Source organism: Mixophyes fleayi, chromosome 3, assembly GCF_038048845.1.
Source record: "Mixophyes fleayi isolate aMixFle1 chromosome 3, aMixFle1.hap1, whole genome shotgun sequence".
Lineage (NCBI taxonomy): Eukaryota > Metazoa > Chordata > Amphibia > Anura > Limnodynastidae > Mixophyes > Mixophyes fleayi.
The window spans coordinates 175,515,591-175,541,327 of record NC_134404.1 but is presented as its reverse complement, the minus strand read 5'-3'; the positions used below and the strand labels follow the sequence as shown (position 1 = coordinate 175,541,327).

Genomic DNA, 25,737 nt, shown 5'->3' with positions numbered 1-25,737 from the left:
ATAAGTCTAGAAGTGTCTAGTCTGTTTAAGGTTACCATGCTGTAGACAGACATACTATACAAGGATTAAATAGCAGTTGTAGTGAAAGACCTTACAAGGTTGGGGGTATTTGCCTGAGCTTCCTGACAACATGAAAGGCGCAGCCGGCATGGACCACCTGCTACCTCTAATAGAGTGGTTTAAACGAATGGGGAGGATCGTATAAGCAGATTACAAAGAAGCCACAATCACGGACATTGTGACTTCTCATTGGTCCTCCCACTCACACCCACATTCTTCAATTATGTTAAAGTGATGAATGAATATGTTCATCACTTTAGAGGGGTAGTGCAGGTTTATGTAAAAAAAAGTCTTGTAAAATGTACAGAACATTGCTGATCATGATTTATTTACTCAAACTTGCATTTGGTCTCATACCCACGGGCATTAATTTCATACGTTTCATAGTTTTTATGCTAGTAAAACATGTAAGCCGGTCTGAAAATAAAACCCATTGTTTCAAATGACACCATAACCATTTACATTTTTACTAGTGTTTGGGTATGTTGTGTTTACATTTTTCAAAATGCACCTTGTTTCATTCAATGCATGTAGTGCATTTAAACACATTGGAAAAGCATACCTACAATGACCTGAAAACACCAGGAAATATGCTAGTGAATAACGTATGTCAAATATGTTTGCATGTGACGCATTTCTTTATAGCGATAAAAAATGCAAACACAACATAAAGGAGGGAATTCACTTCCCCCAGAATACCGCTGCTGTAAACCTATTACCTTTAATATGGTAATTTTCACATGGATTTCTGCTCGCGGCACAGGGAGCTGCAAGCAAAAAGCTGGAATTGAACTTACCGTATAATGGTAATTATGCACACTATTACTGTAATATCGGTAATAGTGCGCAGGCCGCGTTACTTTTTACAGTAACATGGTCAATTGAATTCCCCCCGTAGAATGTGGGACCTTATTGTTGCAGCTTGCAAATATTTGCATAGTATCTGTTTCTGCTTAACATAGAAACATAAAAGGGGGATTTCAATTAGCCACAAAGTGCCTCACGATCATTCCGGAGACACTTTGTGGAGGATATTTTTACAAAATAGTGGTGCGAGGAAAAATGAGTGGATATTTCTACCTTAGTAATTGTAGAAGCAGAATAGAACTTAGGCAGCACAGTGGCCTAGAGGTTAGCACTTCTGCCTCACAGCACTGGGGTCATGAGTTCGATTCCCATCCATGGCCTTATCTGTGTGGCGTTTGTATGTTCTCCCTGTGTTTGCGTTGGTTTCCTCCAGGTGCTCCGGTTTCCTCCCACACTCCAAAAACATACTAGTAAGTTAATTGGCTGCTATCAAAATTGACCTTAGTCTCTCCCTCTCTGTCTGTCTGTGTGAGTGTGTGTCTATATAGGTGAATTTAGACTGTAAGCTCCAATGGGGCAGGGACTGATGTGAATGAGTTCTCTGTACAGCGCTGCGGAATTAGTGGCGCTATATAAATAAATGATGATGATGACAGGTGCATACAGCTTGACCTTTTATTGGTGTGTTTTGTTTCTGTTTTTGTTTTACATTTTAGAGCTAGGTCTTAAAAATAGACATATGCTTGTTCCATTCATTATTGAATTATTTGATTGTATGAAACCCTGCATCTCTGTAAGCTCCAGCTCCTGCGATTAAGAAAACCCTGACAACATTTACAGCGACATGGTAATCGCGAAGCTGTCATTCCCGACATACTGCCAGTACCGACTGTTTGAAAAACTGACAGCTAACAATTGCGAGACATGAACATACCGGCACACAGATGGACGTCAGTTTCAAGGGCGACACTATTATTCCTGCTGTTATGGGAGCAATGCAAGGAGGCACCAGATGTACATGTACAAGCCTTCGTAAAAAACATTGTTCAGCCGGCCCAATATATACTCCCTATTCCTGCTACTAATACATCTTCATAGTACATCTTTCTATACAACCAAGTATTCTACTGACTTTTACTACTGCTTAATTATATTACTTATCTTAATCTCATCTGAAACTATAATTCCAAGGTCCCTTTCCTCTGTTGTTGTTGACACTGCATCACTATTCATTTTGTATTCTACAATGCTGACCCTTCTTACATTATAAGCCAGCTGTGTGTTTGTCTGTAGTAATTGCTTGCCAGATTAAGCTATAGGAAAGTTCATGTGTCCAATATGTTTGTTCCAGAGACCTATTTAATAATCGTGGTTTGGTAGCTTGATAGCAATTAAAACTGTAGAGGACATTTAACTACCAATCTATTTCCTCATTGTGTACTATTTATTTATTACTTCACTTTTGCTGCTCCCTAGTGGCTAACAGTCGAATAACTATTTTTCAATCCATACAGTATACATTTCATGTTAATGATCCTTCTAGGGATTCAACGCAGAGTATTTTGTATTACTAGATATTTTCACCAGAAATGTAACAATATTAATATGATAAAAAAAAATGCATTGACAGAAATACTACTAAACGGTATTTCCAACTGTATAAATATAGAAATATCTTGATGCATATATATTATTAAGGCTATCTGTTTAATTACTTGTTTGTTCTGGTTTTTCGCTGTGATTCTGACTGGTTTACATTTTTTTGTTTTTCTTTCCTGTTTGTAACGAACACCTACTAAATAAAATATAAAGTTTAAAAAAAACAGTTGGCATGGAACAAGAGAGACACCTATATCTACGCTGACAAACATGCAAAAAAACATATTATTTTTTTTTAGATATCGTTCTACATTTTAGGGTTTAACACTTACTCAGGCCATAAAATTCATATAACTCTTTAAATAACTGTTTTATCTTTTAGGTTCAGTATTCCAACTCATCCTGCTAATTTTAAGATTTGATGAAATGATGGGAAAATAAGTATTGTGAGATAAATATTTGGATGAATAAAATAACTGTCCTGGCTGGGAACAAATGGAAGTCATAAGTATACACAATGTTGATCTGCAGTGGAAAACAATTTTAAAAAAATATATGTCTGTGTAGGCATTAATGATTTCTGTAATCTCCAAACACTGCTTCTAAGTGAACATCAGCCCTGAAAACAAACCTGAAAAAGGACTGAAAAAAACAAATCAAGTTAATAATGATGATGATTGGAGAGTGATATGCAGCTGGCCAGTGCTGCTATCATTATTCCAAACCGTACTTGCCGACTTTTAGTGTTTTATTCCGGGAAATCCCGGAGGGGACCTGGCGGTAGGGCAGGAGGCGGTGTGGTGGGGCAGATTGCTGTGGCCCCACCAGATCGACGAGATTGTCATTTTGACACAAGGGGCGGGGCCAAATGATATTCCCTGCGAATCACTTCATGGAGGCTTACATCCTGCCCACTTCCCAATTAAGGGGGCAGGATGTGGGAGAATTATCTGCTCTCCCGGGAGTCCGAAAGACTTACCCGGAATTCAGGAGTCTCCTGGACATTCCGGGAGAGTGGGAAAGTATGTTCCAAACTCATTAACTAGGGGGTGACTGTAAGCAGACACAGTAGCCTTTCCAAATCTCCCTAAACCAGCTATGTCCCTTCTTGCCTGTACCCTCACCTTGCCATTACACCTTAGTTTGCCACAGAAATGTGCTTCTTTGTCACTACTACACAATAAAATAGCAACAGCAAAATGATGGTTAAATTAGTGCTTAACAATTTTTGATTGGAGCTGCAACTAGTTTTCCAAACATAAATACATAGAAATTTAATTATACGTTGTTATATTTATATGAAATTAACAAAAGTGTTAAACTTTATTATATATTAATAATGTGTTAGGATATTATACTAATTAGTTTTAGCAGTGTAACTGTTCTTGCTGATTAAAAATTCAAGTCAACGCCCAATCGATATCCATTGTGGAACTTAGATTTGTTGCGTTTCACTAAAATAACAATAGCACCTAGGAAAAGGAGCTGTTATTGATATCTGAGCCCATATGATTCATTCTGAATTCTTAAGGTGTGTTTTACTAGGATATGAGGGCCTTATTGTATCCTAACCTCATCTGGTAAATCCTCAAATTTAAGTGACAGAACAATATGTAGCCCATTAGGTCATCAGAGTGTTCACAGCTGTAGGAGATAAGTGTGATGATCTTGTGGGAGGTAGTGACTTGTAATATGTTTTGATGGTGTTATTGAGGACAGGGCTGCATGTGAGAGGGACAGTATCATTACGGCAAGAGGCCACAGACAGACGTAGAGACTAGAGAGAGCAAGGCAATGATGTGAGGTTGCCATCAAACTATTGCAGAAAGATTGTTATAGTATCTCATACAGGTATAGTGTTACTCTAGACAAGAAAAAAAATATATACCAGTGACATCTGGAGCTTACAGAGATGCAGGGTTTCTATAAAACACCTGCTTTGCCCTCCCGAATTAATGATTTAATATTCCCTGGAAAACGCTGTGTAATATGGTAATGCAATACTAAAAATGACAACAAAACTAATCTGAATACATAATTAAGAAAAATAAGCTACCAGAAAAAAAGACACAATACTTCAATTTTCTTTTATCATACGTTCTAAGAATTGTTTTTATTAATCCAACATCTGCAGCCACTAATGTGCTATTATGTCCAATAATAATTACAATTACAAATGATACATATTACAATCAGCAGGGTGCACTGTTTAGCAGGACATCATAACGTCAAGCAAATATTTATAAAGTGTTATACAATATCATTTCTTTGCTAATGATATAGGCAGCAGAGTGGAAAGCATACTGGTTGTTTTCATGCCAGAAACCATTATTAATTACACTTCCCATCTATTGTCCTGGAATTTATCCAAGTAAAGAAGAAACTATTAATAAAAAGAACATTCATTATACAAATGAATTTTACATTTAATGATGAAATATTATTAAATGCTAGGGGAGTAAGCTATTTGTTGACATTGTCAATCAAAACAATTAAAGACAATATTTTGAATTCTACTGTTTGAATTAAGACGGCAAGAAAGCCTTCCCGTCTCTAAATGCTTCCACAATAATGCCCATTGAGTAGACACCAGACTAATTCCAAAATCCCTTTCAACATTTGAAAAACTGGTTTCCTTATTAATCTTCATTAAGTTTATGCAATAATTGTGAGTGAAAACAGTATGTGACTGAGTGTCAAAAACAAAAGAAAAATGCATAGCTCTTTCTGTTTTTGATAGAAAAAAAATCATAAGTAAAAGTGAAGGCCACAGATAATTTATTTGAAAAATGCTATTATTAATTGATTATATAAAAAGAAATTGACAACTTTAAGAGCTTACAGTATTGAGCCAGAATCTTTCTGAACAGGTCTTTCTACTCTTTGGTTGGCTTAATATGTGTCACATATGCTAAACCTATATATTAAGACTTAACACTGGAACCAACTAGTCTTCATGAAGTGATGTATCCTTACAGTACAGAATTACATTAGTAGCAGCCCTAGTAGTCATAGGTACATGGGATATGCATTTCAATTCATTACTGAACTGTCCACACAAATGCAAAGATTGTGCTTATCCTGAGTATACCTATACAATAATGGGATATATTTTTAACTGTTGATACATCACTAAACATAGTCAGTTACAATCACGTTATACAAATGTAAAGGATTATTTAATGAAAGCAGTATAACACATTCTAGCTGTAACACACCAGCACCAGACATTTGTTCATTGTTCTGTTTACTAAACTGCGGGTTTGAAAAAGTGGAGATGTTGCCTATAGCAACCAATCAGATTCTAGCTATCATTTTGTGGAATGTACTAAATAAATGATAGCTAGAATCTGATTGGTTGCTATAGGCAACATCTCCACCTTTCCAAACCCGCAGTTTCGTAGATATACCCCTAAGTCTAATCATCATATAGATTACATGTGATTTGCTATAATTGTTTACCGCAGGTTTCCTAACTCCAGTCCTCTTGTAGCCACAACAAAGCATACTGTTTTATATATGTGTCTCTGTGAGAACAGGTGTAATACATTTATTTATCCAGTGAAACAGATTAATTTAACTGTGCATGAGTTCAGAATATGACCCCTAGAGAGTACTTGAGAAGTAGAGCTAGAAAAATTGAGTTTTATTTATGACAGTGCCAGAACTACTACGGCCGTTGCAAGGGGTACAGTAACTATGATTCTGAAACCAAAAGCCCAAACTAGGCTTCATTGTTCATTCACCAATTCCCCATGCATGCTTATAAGAGCAGTGTGGGGGGTTTGGAGGATGGCCTGACATTGCCACCAACACCACCCTCCCAAGTTGTGCTATAGGGCACGAGTGTTATGCCCCTGATTGTTGGTCTGTTTTGCACTATATTATGTGTTTATTTGCTAAAAGTTTTTGGTAAAGTTTAGGCAAATAAGCATGTTAAGTTATTTAATTCCTGGTTCGGAACCACTTTTATTGAATGTGATAATTGTGTTTTTGCCAAACTTTTTATTATATTACTAAGTGCACGCTTTGCAAAACATAACAAACTGAGCCAGATGGTAACTTGTGTGGCAGCATATAACAATACAATAAAGAGATGATCAATATAACAGGCCACTGAATGTAATCAAACCTATATACATATTTCTATGAAAATATCATTTTATGACCAATTATTTTATGTTCTGCACAGCCATTTTTTAAAAATGTATATCTTGTTTATACTTTTCTTTTTGCTCCTCTATTAAATGCAGCGATATATTTAGTAGTAGATTGTGACAATTTTTTTTTTTAAAAAAAAACGTTTCATATACATGAAACATAAATATCTGAAACAATTTGGTAAACTTCAGCATGCAAATAATATTCACTGAAAAGCTTTTAAATCCTCCTAACCTCACAATGTGATATATGTTATCTGGTCTTATTTTATTTTAGTTTACAAGATTTTAATCTTGTATATTGAATATAATATTTTTTAAGTATAATATTATGTTTGCAGTAAATAATGGCACCCAGGTGTTTCTCATTTACTATCCTTATCCTGTTACTTCTGTTTTACTTACCATATTATAAATCTCTCCTTATTTCCCATCATCCTCTCCTCACTCTCTCACTTCCACTTTATACCCTATGTTCTCTCTGTAATCACTCACACTCAGGGGAGGGCTGGAAAATTATAACCTGGGGGGGGTGTCAGGATTCGACTCTGCAGCCTATTAGGGACATCTTGACTCCGCCCAAGGTAGCCCACTATGGGACCAGCCTGGGGGGCAGATGCCACCCTACCCCTCAGCCCAGCCTGCCCCTGCTCACACTCAGTGCTCACTACCTACTTTCAATTACTCATTACAAACATTAGCTATACCAATTACCCTTAATACTAACCGGACTGCATTTAGGAGTGATGTGTAGACCCCATATTTAATAGTCCCTCCACTGCTAACTACCTCATCCACTTCCGAACCCACCCTTCTCTCTTGTGCCATACTGGCACAAGAGCCAGTATGGGGTAGGCAGGCATATGTAGCTTGTTTGCCATAATTTATGAACAATTTCCAGGGACTTCTTTATGTCTCTTTATACTTTTAGCAGACAGAGGGCACAACATTTTATAGTAATCAAGTCAGGACTTTAAGATATGATAATGTTGGTCATATAACACAATTGTGAGGATATCTTGGATCTCACTTAGATCAGGAGACACCGATTCCCCTTGTAAGCAGCGGAAGTCATGTAAAAGCCAGGCAGAGGTTATAATGAGAAGTGTTAGTAAGAGGTAGTTTTATTAGCAAATGTAAATGTTAGGCCAGGCTAGAACTACTTATAACTTGTGTCATGCAGGTGGAGTTCTCCTTTACAGATAAACTGAGAACTTCATGCAGTAACTAAATAAGGGTAAAACTGAAATCTTGTTCATTTGACAAATGTAATATAATGTTTGCAAAATTAGAATAAGATCCACACTACACTTATGCTGCATAAACAGTTTGGAAACAAAAGTGTGATTTTATGTTATGTATGTTTAAGAAATGTTACAGAAATCAAGAGAATGACATACTAGCTGAGTTCATGATTTGTGCTACATGTGAAAAGGAGTTGGATTATTAAAACCTTGACTATCTATAATCCAAACAACCATGTACTTGCCTAACCAGATACATATTTTTCTGGTAATTATGGTTCCACATAAAAATCACATTTCCTTTTATTTGTCAATGTTTGAAAGACCAGAAATGTAAAACAGTAAATCAAGACAGCTAATACTTCAACTATCTACAAATGTATACATGGAAGAATACTTGATAAAACATGACATGATAATTAGGCAAACCTGTCCCTACCTCTGTTTATATATCCATTTCTTGCATTTTCCTTAAAGTGTTCCTATTGCCTACACAGAGTGGAGGCGGCCATTTTGTGGAGTGAACCAATAGTCAGCTTATCGGGTCACTAGGAATTAGTGATATCTCTGAGGTTGGAGGTCAATAAAATGGTTTCCTCACAGTGGGAACGTGACTGATAACTTTGAGGGGTTTATTTAACAAGTGGTGATGCTCTTTCACCATTTTTTCTTATTTAACAAAACGTTACCGCTGGAGAAATCAGACACTTCTCCAGCATTCATCTGATTACTGTCCGTTACCACTGTCCCTGTAGACCTCTATGGGGACAGCAGAATTAGACACTGTACAGGAACTCCGGCTTTGCTATATCCCTCCCTGGTGAAAGTGGGCTGCATATGAACAGCAAGAAGCTTTGTGGAGGAGAGGGGCTCTTCGTCGGAGCTCCCAGAGTAGCCCCAGAATGGTAAATTGCAGCAGTACAGCATTATGTACCTGTTCAATACACAAGGATTGTTACTAGTGCTGAATGTTAAATAGACCCCTAAATGGTTTTAGTGACAGTGTTCACATGCATGTTAATATGTAGCATGCTGGGCACATACATATGAAATGTCACGCACAGTTAAAAATCAATGTCATGACCACACTTAGGGCAGTACATGTCATTATGCTGTGTGAGGAATTTTTGGCCAACAAGTGACATCGTGCATTTTGCACACTTGAAACAGTCACTGTGCCACTGACGATCCTCGAATGAGATGTATTTGCCTCCTCCTTGACCTGTGTAGAAAATAAATAGTTGATTACTATGGTAAATGAAAAACAATTATTACGATATGAAAAACAGTAGTGTGGTCTATTTGGAAAGTATTGATGACCTTTACTAAGCACTTACTTTACTGCTCAGACTGTGAAAACCTTTAATCATCATTTCTGACTTTATTGTATCTAACTGACATTGTGGATTCCAATTCACCTATACCATAGTCAATTTTATAGTTGTGTCAAATGGATTTCATTCCCAAGAGCATTTTCTGTATGAAACGTTATGCCTCCTCATTTAGACCACCGCCCTAGCTTACCGTTAACCATAACAAAGATGCCACCTAACAAATATGCATTATAATATATCCATTAACTTTATTTGGTTCCCAGGAACCTAATATCTCAAACACAGCGGTTAATCTGAGAACTGTGTTTTATAATGCTTCTGCTTTAGGGTTGCCATAGGAAACCAGTCACATCATAATGGCATCAGAGGGACTTCCTCTTCCAGAAGCTCTCAAGAATGACGCAATCTATGCCTCTCCTCCCGCTCAGTATTATTATGATTTAATGCTAGCTGATATTTACCACTGCTGAGAGGCAGAACACAAATGGTTCATGCCTCTCCTGTACTTCTGTGCTGCCCTCAGTCAAAAATATAATTAAAATAGAAAAACCAAAAGCAGTAAAAATATTAATGAAATTATACAATGCAAAGCTGTATAAAAAAACATTAAAACAAAAAAATCACATTCCCCATGAGATGGAACATACGTTACCTCAAACCCACAAAAATGCACCATCCCTCTCATTTTTGTCCGTCCACTTCTGGCCATATGGTTCCCACAATAATGATTTTTGAGCACAGATGTATTACAGAGGTGGCATGATTTGAATGCTACACCATTATTTGCTAAGATTGTATGACATTTACCAGTAATAGGTTTAAGACAAGCAGCGCATTTTTCAGCATACAGGTTACTGAAGCAGTCCAAGCAATATGGCGCCTCATCTTTGGATGTAAACTTCTCTCCAGCCAGCTTCCTCTTACAGCTAGTACATACAAAGCATTCACTGTGCCATGGTTGGTCTTGGAAAGAAATTCCTTCTGTGGTGATAGCCTAATCAAACCAGAATATATATATATATTTTAAACATAGACATCTGATATTACAATATTAAATAGACAAGGTACGTTTGTAAGTTTATGTGTAAAAGTAAATATTAGCTATACTGGAGAATCTCTAATGATATCACCTTCTCAGGCTAGTCCGTTGTGTGAGTCATACAACCGTATAATCGTGGCTGCAAGCTTCACTTTTTTTTTAATTTATAATTTATTGATTTTACAAAAGATTTATTACATACAAATGAAGTATAACATATAACATTACAAGTTGTTGGCATATCCAATCCCAGCCCTCAATATTTATGTAATACCAAGAACATATAATACAATTATTAGATAATCTATTTAGTCCTTGCATATAATATGTTGTCATGTATTGAATAAATGCACTCAAACTCACTATATAAATACTGCGCTTATTGTGCACTAAATTTAAGAAGTATATTAAAAAATCATTTAGCGTAAGGCCTCAATTCCCATAGAGACCATAGCAAGTTGAAATTATTCATAGGCTTTAAAAGATTTACTTGTGAACTTCTCATAAAAGTTGCAAGGCAAATAAATGTTATTAGAGCATTGGAATTTTTTTGAAGTTTCTTCTATGTTCCGAGGGAGGAAGTCCAAGGGTTTAGATGAAAATTCATTTGTAGTATCGCTCATCATTTTCTGTATTTATTTTTTTTTTAAAGAAATGTGCCTACTACACTACAGCATCTGTAACATGGACAAGGGTTTATGTAATTCATGCAAACTGTAGTCATATATAAGCGATAAAACATTTTATAGCCTTGTTGTGCATCAGTAACTAAAATAAAATAATTTCCCAAGCACTTCAGAACAAATAACAGTTTATTGTCAAAAAATGGAATGCAATTCATGTTCACACGTAACTGACACATCCAACAGCCTAAGATGTTCTGCAGGGTCTTTATATCGAACATATGTATTGTACGTATCTAACAGTGTGTGTCAGTCTCAATACGGCAAGTGCCTTGCAGGCAGAGATTACCAAGACCTATCTTCAACAAGAGACGTTTCTTCCGATCTGCTAGTTGTTGAATACAGATAAATTACGTGCGATTTTTAATAAAAACGCAAATTGCGTTTCGCTTTGCATTCTTTAATGAAACAGGACCATAATGTTTAGTCTCTTATTTTATTGGCTAGAGTTATTGGAGATTATTTTACTCATATTCTAATGTAAGAAAAAAATCTATTTACTATTGATAGTGTATATGAACCTCAGTTTGATAGTAGCAAAAGTTTTTCACAAGGCTCTTCTATGTCCTTATCCAATCCCTAAGCATCACTTTTAGTATATTTAGTCTTCATGCCTCCAAATATTGTCATTATTTTTGAAGATGCTCTGCTAATTCCTTTAATTTTTTTATGGTATTTTATAGTGCAGCACTAGTGGGCAAATTATTTTCTTTGTACTGTACTACATTTCTGCAATAATACCCATGTTAGAGGTTTGACCATTATATTAGTTTATAAATGTTGAGAAATTGTGAAGAAGAATAAATATTCTCAATACAGCGTAGTGTAATATGATGGTGTTTAATAAATAATTGTCAATAATAATAATAATAATGTGTACAAGTAACTAGTTATGTCAGGAAAGCCTAAGGGCTAGATTTACTAAGCTGCGGGTTTGAAAAAGTGGGGATGTTGCCTATAGCAACCAATCAGATTCTAGCTGTCATTTTGTAGAATGTACTAAATAAATGAAAGCTAGAATCTGATTGGTTGCTATAGGCAACATCCCCACTTTTTCAAACCCGCAGCTTAGTAAATCTAGCCCCAAGGCTTCTGATTTCAATGAAGAGACCATTATACTACTCCTAATTCTTGTTTTTGTTTTGTTTTTTAATACTTTATGCTTTTTTTTTATAGATAACACTGACATAATGAAAACCAGAGAACAAAACATTAATTGTTTAATGTACAAAAAGTGTCACTTATCTGTTCACTTGATGTACTCTGTTCCTGCTAGCCTGGCATCCACGTGTTCTAGTTCGCAAGTGCAGCACTTTATCACAGTAACGCACTTTCTGGCTCATGTCCATGATGTCTAATTAAGCAACTCTATCACCAGCTCCTGAGCAAGAGGTTCTGTACCTTAGTTGCCTGAACTCTGTCAGGAGCCGTCCCCGCTGATCCCCTGTCAGTCGGGAACGGACGCCTGCCCCCCGGGCCATAGCACTCTGTTGCTAGGCAACAGACGCGCTGCGGCTTCCGGTCAGCTCCGTTGTCGGGCGTATTCGCCCTGCCGCCCTCCTGTTGCCTAGCAACGGGACGCTACTCTGTCTCCTATGTGCCGCCCCCTGGCTCTCCCTATCAGCTGCTTCCTGCCTCTATTTAAACCTGGCTCTGGCGCCATTAGGGTGCCAGAGTAACAGGTTTCTAACCTAGTGTTCCTGGTTTCCCTGCTCCTAGTTTCCTGTTTGTGCTTCCTGTGATTTGCTCTCCTGTTGTGACCCGGCTTGGCGACCATCCCTTCATCTGTGTGACCCATATTGTTCCCGCGACCTCGGCTTGTTGACCATTCCTTTGGATTCTCCCTGGTACCTTGCATTCCCGATTGGCTCGACCCGGACCGTCTGACCCTTCTACACTACACCGGCTACTGGCTAGTAGGACCGCGACCTGCGTACCCTGTGCAGCGAAGTCCAAACCTCCTTGCGGGGGGTCCCTGGCGAATACCAGGGGTACGTTAGACTCTGCACCTGCTAGTTCAGTAGTGCTAATACCGGTTAGTGTCCTGCTCTCTGTAGTCCTCAATAGGCCTACGGCCTGACAAACTCCTCTACCTTCTATTAAATACCAGTGTACCAACCCAGCTTGCTCGACTATATTTGTTTACTCTGACCATGATCCTCTGCCTCATTACTTAATTTTGTACCTTTGCTGCCTGTCCCTGACCTTGGTTTTGATTCTGATTTTACACCTGAGCTACCTACTCTGAACTCAGAAGCAACATAAGAGTTTATTTGATAACTAATGTGAACATTTCGGCAATGTCCGATATTTTCACCGTTCCTAAGAGGTGCTAGATGTGCCACCTCTGCAGCACAGAGTATCCCTTTCTAGATTTTCCTGGGTGCGCACCCTAATGAAAAGTGCTGTGCACATCTATGGCCTTAAGAGACAGAGCAAAAAGTATTCAGTACAAAATAATTTTACTTCAGCTGTAGTGTTTAATATATTGTACAATTACATTAAAGTGAACTAGCACTATAGAGCTACCATGGTATGGAGACCCCCCCCCTATAAAAAACAAAGATACACTATTTTTTTTTATCAATGCAATTTTATTTTAATGTATCCTCATTAATATGGCTGACTGACTTTTTAGTTGTTTCTGTAGAGAAGTATATTCTTCTTTTCATGAAATGTCCCTGGAGAATTCAAGAGAAGTTATATAGAAATACAACTCTTAACTGTTTACCTTTTTGCAGGATTTGCACTGAGTCGCAAATTGTTTCTCATAGCATGGTACACAAAATAGGCTGGAGAGCTTGGGAATAAATGGTTGGATTCCTAAAGGCTGCTGACAACTCTGGCAGACAAAGCAAGTTTCATGCCAGTTACCCCCCTTGTACTCCATTTTTCGAGAACCTACAATTTGAAAAAGACATGTCATGTTTATGGGTCATAGTTACAATTACATAATGGCTTCTTTTGCTTTACCTTATTTCTACATTTTGTGACATGTTTTCTTTGTAAACAGATCTGTATTAGCATACAGTGTCACCTGTGCATCAGCTGGACTACAATAAAAATGTGATTGACTACCTTGCTGCTTTTCAATGAAATTGGGCAAATATTATAGAGTTTATTTGTATGCACTTTGGTTGAGAGATTTTCTGACATTTCAAATAGCTGCTAAAAATTGTCCTCTTAATATTTAGTGTTTTGAAGTGATTTTGAGTTTTGAAACAAGTACTACAAATTGCAAACTTATCATCTGTGTGTTAGGTATATTTGAGATACCATAACTTTCAATAGAGTTGTATTCTCCGATCGCATTTGTTCTGCTGGGTGACAGCAGATTGTGAGACCAGGTTACTGAATGCATATGGCGACATATTTGAAGCATTTTACCACTGTGATTTGCACCAACCTAAACGCAGAGTAAAAGTCACTAGTGCGCCCCTATCAAAACAATCATTTCATTATCACCATGTAAGGTATTTAGTACTAGCTTTGCTGTGTGAGGCTACAGAAAGATAAAGAATCAGTATCAGTCATTGACTGTGTCCCATCTGATAACATTTCTTCTCAGTACGAACTGTACAAAGAACTCATTCTAATAAGCTCAGTTTTCAACAGTATTCATTGCTGTCAGTGGAACCAACTAAGGTACAGTCCTAAGCCTCCTAAAATACATTTTTATTCTGCAGGACAACATAGGTGATACCATAATTCGTTAATCTAAGATGCACTATTAATTTCTCCCTATACAGTATCCTATTTGCCTATGCCCTATAACCCAAAGTTGCTTTGTTATTACTAGATCCATACGAGAGCTGCCACTTTGGTCTCCTGATCTTATCTTATAAAGATTAAGGGCTAGATTTACTAAACTGCGGGTTTGAAAAAGTGGAGATGTTGCCTATAGCAACCAATCAGGTTCTAGTTATCATTTATTTAGTACATTCTACAAAATGACAGCTAGAATCTGATTGGTTGCTATAGGCAACATCTCCACTTTCTCAAACCCACAGTTTAGTAAATATACCCCTAAATGCCTTGTGGAAAAAGTTTCTCCCTCTTTCACATACCACATATTGCTAATGTCTGAAATACTCTAGTGCTTGTTCTATAGCTAAAACTGATGACAACAACAAGAAATCATTAGTTTAAATACAATTACTAAGCCATTGACGTATGTTTTAAATCTGTGCCAATAACCTGTGGTTTTATAATACTATTGTAGTGTAATCCAGTAGTGCACATTTCCATTTTATCTCAATTAGACTTTAACATGTCATATTAACTTATTGATGTAAATGTGTTCGCTGTCATTATTTAGTGAATGAAACATTTTGTACAATTACTTACCAGGCATTATGGTGGTCTTGCAGTTGAAACACTTTGACGAATACTCATTAGAGTAGCATTCAATACACAACAGGAGCTCATCCTTGGCAGCAAAAGGCTTCTCTACCAAGGAACAATTGCATTTGACGCACTTGAAACACGCTTCATGCCAGTGGCTCTCTTTGTAGGCAAAGTCCTTGAAGATAAATAAACTTTAGTTAATGTGGATGAACAAATAAAAATGTGTATCTGGTGCTTTTAAGTACAATACAACTGGAATTTGGTAAAATATGTCATTATTTGAACAGCATATTTGAGATTATTGTATTACATAAAACATAAATAGATGAAATATATAAATTGATACCTTAATCTGAATGAATGAAATATAATTGCACTTCTATAAATTGTTGCAAAAGAAAAATGTGGTTTTAAAGCTAATCACACATGGTGTGAAGGGGTCAATGATATTGAGCAAATGGCACCGCATTGCAGCATGTATGGCCCAAAATGGGCCCGAAGCCCTATAATAGTTTGATAGAGCTTTCTTGGATTATTAGGCATGTTGGTAAATTTGTCTGGAAGGTAAGTGCTATTGGTCTGTGTGTACAGTCATTTTACAGCCAGTATTGAGTTCTAAAATGTATCTTGCCCAGTTTGGACACCTACATATGTAGCTAAATGGGATAATATTCTGGTGATCTGGCTAAATGGCAGGATGGGACAATGTGTGGCCAGCAAAATCCATAACAAACAGTCACATTTTTCATTTAATTTTCTAAACTGTACTACAGTAAATTCACAGAATGTAATTAATTGCTTTGGGTTACTTAATTTATACAAATGTCCCCAGTAAATTGTAACACTTTTCATTCATTATTTACTGTCTGTTTTTGCACTTTTTTTAACTGCACCAACTAAAGGCTAATTTCTGGCATAGAACTGTTACTCAAAAAAGTGAAATAGTTACATCTTGTCTGGTCTTCAATCCAATTACATTTATAAAAATGTCTGAAATAGGGGTTAGCATTAAATGGCACGTTACTAACTATGTCCACTGTGCAATATGTATGTTTTGTATTTTTTTTAAGCAATTTTTTTTAGTAATGACTTTTAAGAAATACTGTTTTTAGGCTAATTTGACCACGAGTATTCATTAGCGGTTTTACATGCTAATTAATTTTACAACATTTCCATTTGTCTTATTGAGCATCTCTAAAAAATACAAGCAACTATTTTTTGACAATCATTGAATTTAATGGGTCTCAAATGTATCAAATTTAGGCTCTCTCTACAGCTATTTAGTTGAAATACAAGAGATATTAATAGGACAATTGAGACATATTAAGTCTGGCCAATTCATAAGCTTTTGATACTTTTCTTTTGTTTAATTAATTTTTTATACTTTATGTAAAATATGCTGTAAAAAAATATATGTGCAAATTATATCTTATTTACTGTATTAAATGTCAGTTAATTTAAACATTACTAGGTTGTGCAGTAAAAAATGCCAACAAATACAAAAGAAACAACAATGGCTCTTTCATTTTTATAGCTGTGGGAACAGTCAACAACTATTACAGAAAAATACTTAACACAAATACTTAAGGGATTTTTGCACAGTTTAAGTATTTACCTTAGAATCACATTCAATATGCTTCTTACATCCTTCACATATATTTGAATAAAGGCTTTCAAAGCATTTGACACAGTAAGGATTGTCTTCTTTAACTGTATATTTTTTACCATATAGGGTTTCCTTACAGTGATGGCAGGCAAACGCTGTGTTATCCATAACGGCTGAAATATAACAAAAAATACTAGAAAGGTAAAGATTGATTGAAGAAATATAATTGATAAAAAAATATCAATAGCAAAAATAAAATATTAATTTAAAGACACTTAAAAGAACCCAGACGTTACAAGTTTTTTTTGAAGGACCCTTTACAAAGAAGAATGTACACCTTATAAACACAGGAAAGACCCAAATATATTCTGTGATTGTATACAAGAATTTTTGATTTATGTTTTATCTTGAAATGTTAACTATCAGGTGTATGCAAATGGGAATTGCTGTGTATATCAAAACTATTTGAATGAAATATATTTTAGATCTTGTCAACACGTTCTGTTCATATTATCAACAATGTCTCCTATATTCCTCTGCTATACCCTTTCCTGACCTATACCTAGTTCCCTTCCTATTAGTCCCTGCTGAATTTCTCTCCGATACTGTGAAGCTCATGTAGAGTTAGACATAAACTGCTTTTTATGACAAAAATATCATACATACATGAAGCGCACTATGCTTCAAGCCAATAATATGTTTTTCTTTGAAGTTGGTATCTTTTATGTACACTAAAAACAAACAGAGCTTCTCATAGCACAATACAGTTTTGTATATAAAGGGGTTGTGAACAATATGGGGAGATCCGTGTCTTGATATGAAGGTACACCACCAATCACCCGTGTTCCCCCTTCTGCTTCACACCCCAATGGATGTATGCTTACAAGGTACATGTAGGTACATGTCCCAAACAAATGAAGTGTGGAATTCCTCCTTCTAAACTTCTGTATTAGACTGATGTCTCAGCTGAAACACGTTACACTTCCAGCAATGGGCACATCAAATCCATCATCCCGCCTGTCCGCTCCACGAGAATCATATATGTGAATACCATAAAAGGTAAAGAGAAACAATCTAGTGTTTCACCTTTTATTAAAACATGGTCTACATGTAAATAAAAATGAGACCCATACCAAATGACAGAAAATACAAACATGAATCAGATTAGTGTGAATAAGTTCCGGTCACCGCAGTCTCATCTCATATGGCTGCCGTCGTGTCTACAGATAAAACCAACGCGTTTCAATTTCCTTCTGAGTCTTTGTCAAGGGTATGTTGTCTATGCCCACAAACCACTAGTTACATTTGCGGCTATATGTAGGCTAAGTTGCATATTGCGCTTACGGACAGTTGCGGCCCCTTATGATGGAAGAGGCAAGACGGAGGAATTGTTAGGGCATGTTGGAACAAATGCAACTTATGCAGACTGAGACTCAGACACAGATGTTCTTGTCAGGAGATTGGAAACTAGCGGGTGCTTAATCACTAGTGTAAGTTATGAACTGATAGTGATGATAGTCAGCTGAGATGTTTCTGGCTCAACATACCTGTGTAAGAGTTGTCTTTTTATTTTTGTTGCAATATGCTTCTGGTTCCAGTGCTAGTGGGACCATCTCTCTCCTCAGGCAGTACTGTCCCACACTGATCTGACCCCTATTCCATACTACTAAACATACATTGTTTCTTTTCAACTGGTGAGACTCCAGCCAAAGTTTATGTTTTATTGTTAGCATTATATGTCTTTGGGCAGTTAGTTGCTTGGCCAGGACCCCCTGTAACTCTACTTCTTGTCAGTAAGGCTATTTTTTATATCAGTTTGGGATTAGAAGTGGCACATAGAATACCTTATGTGTAATCTGATGTGTTACTGCAGTATTAAGCATACTTGCCAACTTTACCTTGCTGGCTTCAGGGAGATTCCGGTGGATGTGGTTGTGCGGGGACAGGGCTTGACAAATCGCATCATTTTGACCCCGCCCCTAAACGATTATAACAATTTTGGCCAATTACAGCAGGAGGCAGAGCTAAGATGACGTGATATTTGCGTCATTAAGTCCCGCCTCCCACCACTTATCTATTGCGGGGCAAGAGCCGGGAGGTTGCCCTGCTCTCCCGGGAGGTCTCCCAGAAATGCGGGAGTCTCCTGGACATTCCGGGAGAATAGGCAACTATTCGTTAAAGAAAAGCAGCTAATGAATCTCTAGAGACTGAAGTGTCTTTTACATTTCTGTCTCCATTACTGAAGCCATGTTGTCTTACCTGTCAGTCTATGATTAAATCTTGGTCTCCATGAAAATGGCCACCTCCACAGGCATCAATACATGGACATAGGACACAATTTCTGAACTGTGTCATTATGACACAGATGGCGACGTCAACCATGTCTTGCACTGGCTCAGCATCAGGGAGAATGCCAGACTCTTCAGGGAGTGAGGGAGATCACCCCTATTTCAGGGAGTCTCCCTGACATTCAGGGAGAGTTGGCAAGTATGGTATTAAGGTAGTTGTTCAACCTTGCTTATGTACCTGTGAGGTTCAAAATATTTGACAGACACTCATCTTTATTTTTTGCTGCTGGTAGACAGTTGGTTCTACTCCTCAATAACTATGGTCCCTGCAACAGTAAACATGAAGTGAGTGTGAGCCTTCTGAACTGGCTCTTTTCTTTCTGCAATAAGAGTTCTGATACGTTTTAAGCTACACAGTGTATATTGTTCAGCTGGTTGTCAATTTCTCATCATAATCTAAATGTATTATTCTCTATATTTCTATGTCTGTATACAAAGCAAAGATGATATCTGCTTATTCCACTAACATTCTTTGTGCTATAGTAAAAACAGGTTGGTAATTTTAGTAAAAGCATTAGACGTTCAACTACGGGTAAACATTGTATATTTGTTTCTTTAGAATAGCGATTCTTTAATATTATTATTGAGATTACTTCCCCTTTCATGGTAAAATTCATTACTATTCTTCATTTCTTGCTTATTAGCCTAAATGATACTGACATATAGTGATTACAAGTTTGGCTGATTAAGTTAAATGATAATTATACTGACTGACTTCATACAGTATATCCAGGGTACATAGTTGATACATTCTGACATCTGATTAAACTCTAAGAGGTAATATCTTTCCTGTTCTCTAAAGATATTGGGGCTTATTTATGATAGTCCACAATTTTTCCCTGTTACTTATAATTTCTTATTGCCACATAGCACAGAGATCAGAAATGGAATAAGGGAGCAATTTATTAATGTAGTCTGGCCGGGACAGTGCCTTCGATAAATGGTTGTCCTAGCGAAGACAGATTTACAAGGATACATCTTTCATTACAGACTCTACTTCCAGTTTCTGTCTCAGCTTTATTCACTGAGTAAGGGAAGGGATCAGAAGAGATCCTTCTACACTCCCCAATGGCTCTTTACATAGGCAAGAGCTGCCAATGCCATAGTCAGAGCTAAGCTTTTCGGAGCTTGTTAAATATGGCGTTTCATCTTCTATGGACAACTAAGGGGACAGCTGAAGCTAATGGAATTTGACTGAATATACATGTATAATAAATAGCTCCGATACCAAATAATGCTATGATCTTGCGAAATCAGCAGTTTTCACAGAATTTAAAAGCTGGGAGGCTTTGATAAATAGGCCCATTGTGTCTTCATGTTCATAAAGTATGAGTAATAAGTTTGAAAATTAAACTAGTTTTGGGGTTGTGTCTGATTAATATCTGCTAAACTGTAGTTGGAAGTCATTTTCTGCAGATTCCTAGAGAGGTTAATGTCACATACCTCCTCAGTAATGTATTTATTCTATAAGGGTATAATTAAGACTAGATACGGCCATTAGGTGGGTAGCAGTTTTGCCCCACATCCCTGACTTCAAAAGTTCCCACATATAATATACCAGTGAGGCCCCACATATGATAGCAACAGTGAATGCCATACATGTCACATATAGTATTTGCAAGTAGTGCCCTATTCTGATTATTCCAGCTTTGTCACCCATATTGCATATATGATCATTGCACCCATACCGATTGTACTAGCAGTGCCCCCAAATTATTCATACAGCGTTGCCGCTTTACTTATTGTGCCAACAGTACCCAGTAGCGATTAGACCAGTGAAAATTCATCATACTTTTTGATATAATTGATTTGATTAATACAAATTCACTGTAATTTACAGTACATATAGAAGGGAATGCATACATAAAACAGGTATATACAAGGTAGACAAAATAAACACAGATATGAAAAAAAATAAGAAGAGGGCACAGCTGAAACAAGAGGAGTAAATGTGGTTCAGAGTGAAGATTGGGACAGTTGTGAGGGTGCATTAGTGTGAATAGTGTTATCAGGGACAAGGTCAGGGATAAGGTCACCTCTAAAAAAGAGATGGGTTTGGTATCTAAAGAATTGAAGGCTGTGGAAAAGTCTAATTGAGCATGCTAGGAAATTCCATAAGTGGGGAGCAGCATGGGAGAAGTCTTGTAGGTGGGAGTGAGAGGCGATTACCAGAGACGAGACAAGTCGCAGGTCAGAGGTAGATCTAAGAGGACAGGAGGGAGAGTATTTCGATATGAGATTTGCGATATATGCAGGGGTAGTGTTGTTGTTGAGGGCTTTGTAGGTAAGGATGAATAATTTTAATTGGATTCTGGAGGACACAGGGAGCCAGTGTAGGGATTTGCAAAGTAGTGCAGCAGAAGTGGATGATGAGAGAGGAAAATCAGTCTTGCAGCAGCATTTAGGATGGATTGAAGTGTGGATATGTGGGTGTCAGGTATGCAAGATAGCAGGAGGTTGCAATAATCAAGACGGAAGATGATGAGAGAATGGATAAGAGTTTTGGTAGCATGTTGAGTAAGAAAAGGGCGTATTCTGGCAATGTTTTTAAGGTGGAGTCAACTGAGGACTGGGCGAGACTCTGTTTGGATCATCAGAGATTATATGTAGTAGCTGGCGCTGGGCTGAAGTGAGTGTTTTGTTATAAAAAAAAAAAAGGCAGCCTAATTAGGACAATGCATTGCAGTCATTGGAGAAAATAATTGTTATAGTGATAATAAGAAGTGGATTGAGTTAAGAGTTCTTAGTTTTCTAAGGCAAAAAATAATGAATGTTTGCCATCCCAAGGTAATATTGAATTGACAGACAATGTATGTGAATATTTAGGTGTACTGTATTTTGTCTTGTTGAATAAGCAATAACTATATAATGATTATTATGCAAACATTAGATATAATGTTATACTTAGATTAATATGCTTGTTGAATGTTGTGGGGCCTCCATGCTGAATTATTTATTTATGTATCAGATTATTAATCAAAGCTAAGTACTTTAATCAAAGCTAGTACTATATTTGTACTAGTATTTTAGGATTGTAACACTACTTACTGCTAGTAGCTGCAGTTTTTCTAGAAACGCCAAACTAATGCCCAATTTCAGTGGCAAATTACTCTCACTCCTCATTGATGTAAGCTTAGTGCTAACTATTTTTTTCCATCAAGACATCTGCAATCTGTCAAATTGTTGCTAGTTGTCTCACAGCACTTTAATTTTACTATATTTTCAGGTTCCTGAGGCCCTTTTGAAAGTAGGCGGGTGCTTGAGTATCTTTTCCATAAACTATGTGTGCTCTGTGTAATACCCTTTATGATGTTTGAGTATCTGTAAAATTTGGTATTTCTTTACCTGGATAATGTGGATGTGTTCTTCACCTTGATTTGTATTTCAAGTATGTGTGAACTAGGTTTCCCTCTAGAGATGTGTATTTTTGTGAAGTGGTACAGAAAAAAAAGGGGGGAGCAGACAGAACAGAATACACCAGAGGATATAAATTAACCACATACGCAGGAAAAAAAAAGTCAATAAGTGATATGGTCACAGAAAAGAACCAGAGATAAGCACTATTGCAAAGTATACATAGAAGGGTCAGCTGATATTGATGGACACAGGAGTACAGAGTCTTTGCCATCAGTAGTAAACTCATGCCAGGCCATCCATTTAACTAAGGTAAAGGATGATGCCGTAGAATAAGGTGCACTGACTGTCTCCATTTCGAAACTAAATTGTACTTAGGCAATAACTTTATGGGTAGTAGGAAGGGAAGGATGTTTCCCCAGTTGTGCAATCATCACCCTAGCAGCTGTAATGATGTGTCCCCATATATACCTGTGATGTTTTGCTAATTGGTCTAGATATAAGTGAAAGAGGGCAATAAGTGGAGATGGGGCTAATGTTAATGAGGTAAATTTTTTTGCTAATTCGAATTTCTCTAACCAGAGTGGCTGGATAAATGGACATGTCCTGAACATATGGAAAATGTCGCCCAGGTACCACAATTGCGACAACATAGTTTTGAGTTATCAGGCCGCATCTTCTGTAGTCGAGCCAGGGTAAGACAGGTCCTATATAAAAACTTCAGAAACATTTCCTAGCACTTTTTTTTTATATTTTAGAGAGGTTACCATAGATGTATTCCAATTGGGCTAGGGAAAAAGAAATATTAAGGTCTGACTCTCATTTGCACTGGGAAGCATGTTTGGGTACATCTGTGAGACAGGTCAAGTGTTGATACCATAACGTGATCCCCTTTGTTATTGCCCCTAGTCAATTTCGGAAATATCAGAGGCAGGGTAAGTCTCAGAGGGCAGTCATGACGGAGAAGGTCAGCGAACCAGTGTTGCAACCGCAGGTACTTATAAAAGTTTTTCCTACAGATGCGTAAAGGAGCAGAGACAGCACTAAGTGTAAGAGAGGAGATCTCTCAGAGCACCATCTGGATATATCAAAGTCAGGGATAAGCTTGGAAACACTACATAAACAGAGATTTCCAGTCGGGGCAAAATCTTTGGAGGACCCTACAGTCTAGACCTTAAGAGCATTCAGAATGGAGGATGGGAAGTGAGGGGAATACGGTCTCTGTGATTTAGGGAGCCATATCAGATCCATGATAGGGAAGGAGGGGTACAAGGCTTGTTCCAAGTCAACCCAGGGCTTATGAAGGACAGGGAGCACCCAGTCCCTAATCTTGGGAAATTAAACATGCCTCTTGGTACTTAACCAAATTCAGTAAGGCAAGACCTCCCTGTCTCCTAGGCAGAGTCTTTCAAGCAAAAGATAATCAGGAAGACTTGCCTCTCCAGAAATATTTAAGCAAAAGTGAGTGGAGTACATCTATAAACTTCCTTGGTAAGAGATAGGGAAGCCACTCTACCCAGCCAGGAAATTTCATAGCCCATCCAAGAGGTAGACAGCCTAGTGAGCTGAGCAATTAGTGGTGGGTAATTGATATCAAACACTTTAGACATTTTGGAAGGGATATGGATTGCTAGGTAAGAAATGGAATTCTCCTTTCAAGCATATTTGAAACATGTTTTTAGGCAGGCCAAGGAGTCTAGTTGAAGAGGGGGAAGGCATCCGTTTTGGTAGTGTTAGTTTCTAATAAGACGCCGGCTATAGTTGCCCAATATTTGGTGTACCAACACTAACAATGTCTCAGGGCTGGACACAAATAGGATGATGTCATCAGTAAATAGGCAAAGACTGTGGTCTGTCCCCAGGAGGTTAAAGCCCCTACAGGCCGTGGATCATCGGAGGTGTTTCTCCAAGGGTCCGGGCCAGAAGAAGTTTCTGAAACTGTTGTTTAAATTGGGTCAATTCAATTTTCAGTCCAGGAGTGGGGCAGGATTTATAATGGGCTTCTAGGGTTGAAAGTTTAGATTCAAGTTCCTGCAGAAGATAAGCGTTTGCTTTCTTAAGTCTAGAGGCTGGAAAGATTGGTGTGAGAGGGCAGCAAGGGTGGGGTGAAATGAAATAACCCAGAAATTGGGTTAGCGCATTTTCCGCATTGGAAGGAAATTGGCAAAAGGGGTAACATTTGGGGACGTGGAGCTTGCATAGACAGCACCTCCCCCTCCCCCCCCCCAATGTCTAAGAAACAAAGGATAGCAAAGTAAGACAACCTGTAGAGCCTAATGTGAACCATAACACCCCAATATAGGTAGGAGGATCACATATAACACAATAAGACTTATCAGCATGTGTACTAGGAGAATTGCAAGATATAACATTGAAAATATTATGATGCAAATAACCTAGTAAGTGCATATAAACCTAGAAGTAGAGTATGAAGATGACAGATACACAGTAAAATATACAAAGAGGGAAAACAATGCACCCCATATCAAGTCGATCAGGGAGTATAACAGCCTGAAAATATGCTCCTACAGACTGTACTCCCACCTGACCGAGCATCAGTATACAAATAGTTAAATAACATAAAATAATAGAATAACCTATGAAAAGAACATAGTGTGAGCTGTAGTGATAACAGATAGGTAACTATAGTCAACTGGAATCTATAGGGATAACTGGTAAGGCGAGATGAAGAAATAGCAAATGACACAACTATTCAAAGTTATTGAGAGGAAGGCACATCCAAGGGAGTCTAAGTCCAAGGAATCGAAGCCAGAGAAATGGAGAGAGTTTCCCAGTGATAAAGCGAACTCCAAAATATAGGAAAGGGTATCTGAGGGTCAGCAAGCAAATCTCACGGTGCGAGTCTCCGTAACCCCAGGGCAAGTTCTCGGAAGCAGAAGAGATGGGTAGCATGAGGCTGTCTCCCATTGATGTACCTGAAAAAAAGAGAGAGAGAATGTAGGGTCTTGAACAGCTACGCATCTAGATCAGTCTTGTCCCACCGTGGACCACTCAGCAGGAATTCGGGTACAAGACTAGAAGCTGTTGGGGGCACAGATGATGTCCCAACCTTTAAGTAGTCTGGCATGCTCATTAGGAGTAGATATAACATGGGTAGAGTTGTTTTTCTGTATGATAAACTTCACTGGGAACCAC

General features: G+C 37.6%; 1 protein-coding gene across 4 annotated transcripts in view; it reads right to left on the bottom strand.

The window, feature by feature from the left end:
* Positions 1–4,547: 4,547 nt before the first annotated feature.
* The window catches only part of FHL5 (four and a half LIM domains 5), an 83,362-nt gene continuing 62,172 nt past the window's right edge, over positions 4,548–25,737 (bottom strand). For 3 of the 4 annotated variants that reach the window (XM_075202804.1, XM_075202805.1, XM_075202806.1), the window contains 5 exons: positions 16,889–17,052; positions 15,274–15,448; positions 13,658–13,827; positions 10,012–10,198; positions 4,548–9,092 (listed from right to left, as the gene is read on the bottom strand). In XM_075202804.1, coding sequence (XP_075058905.1) covers positions 8,935–9,092; positions 10,012–10,198; positions 13,658–13,827; positions 15,274–15,448; positions 16,889–17,047 — 849 coding nt within the window. In that variant the 5' untranslated portion in view covers positions 17,048–17,052 and the 3' untranslated portion in view covers positions 4,548–8,934. Of the gene's footprint in view, positions 9,093–10,011; positions 10,199–13,657; positions 13,828–15,273; positions 15,449–16,888; positions 17,053–25,436; positions 25,518–25,737 lie in introns of all 4 variants that reach the window. The other variant, XM_075202803.1, reaches the window with a different exon arrangement.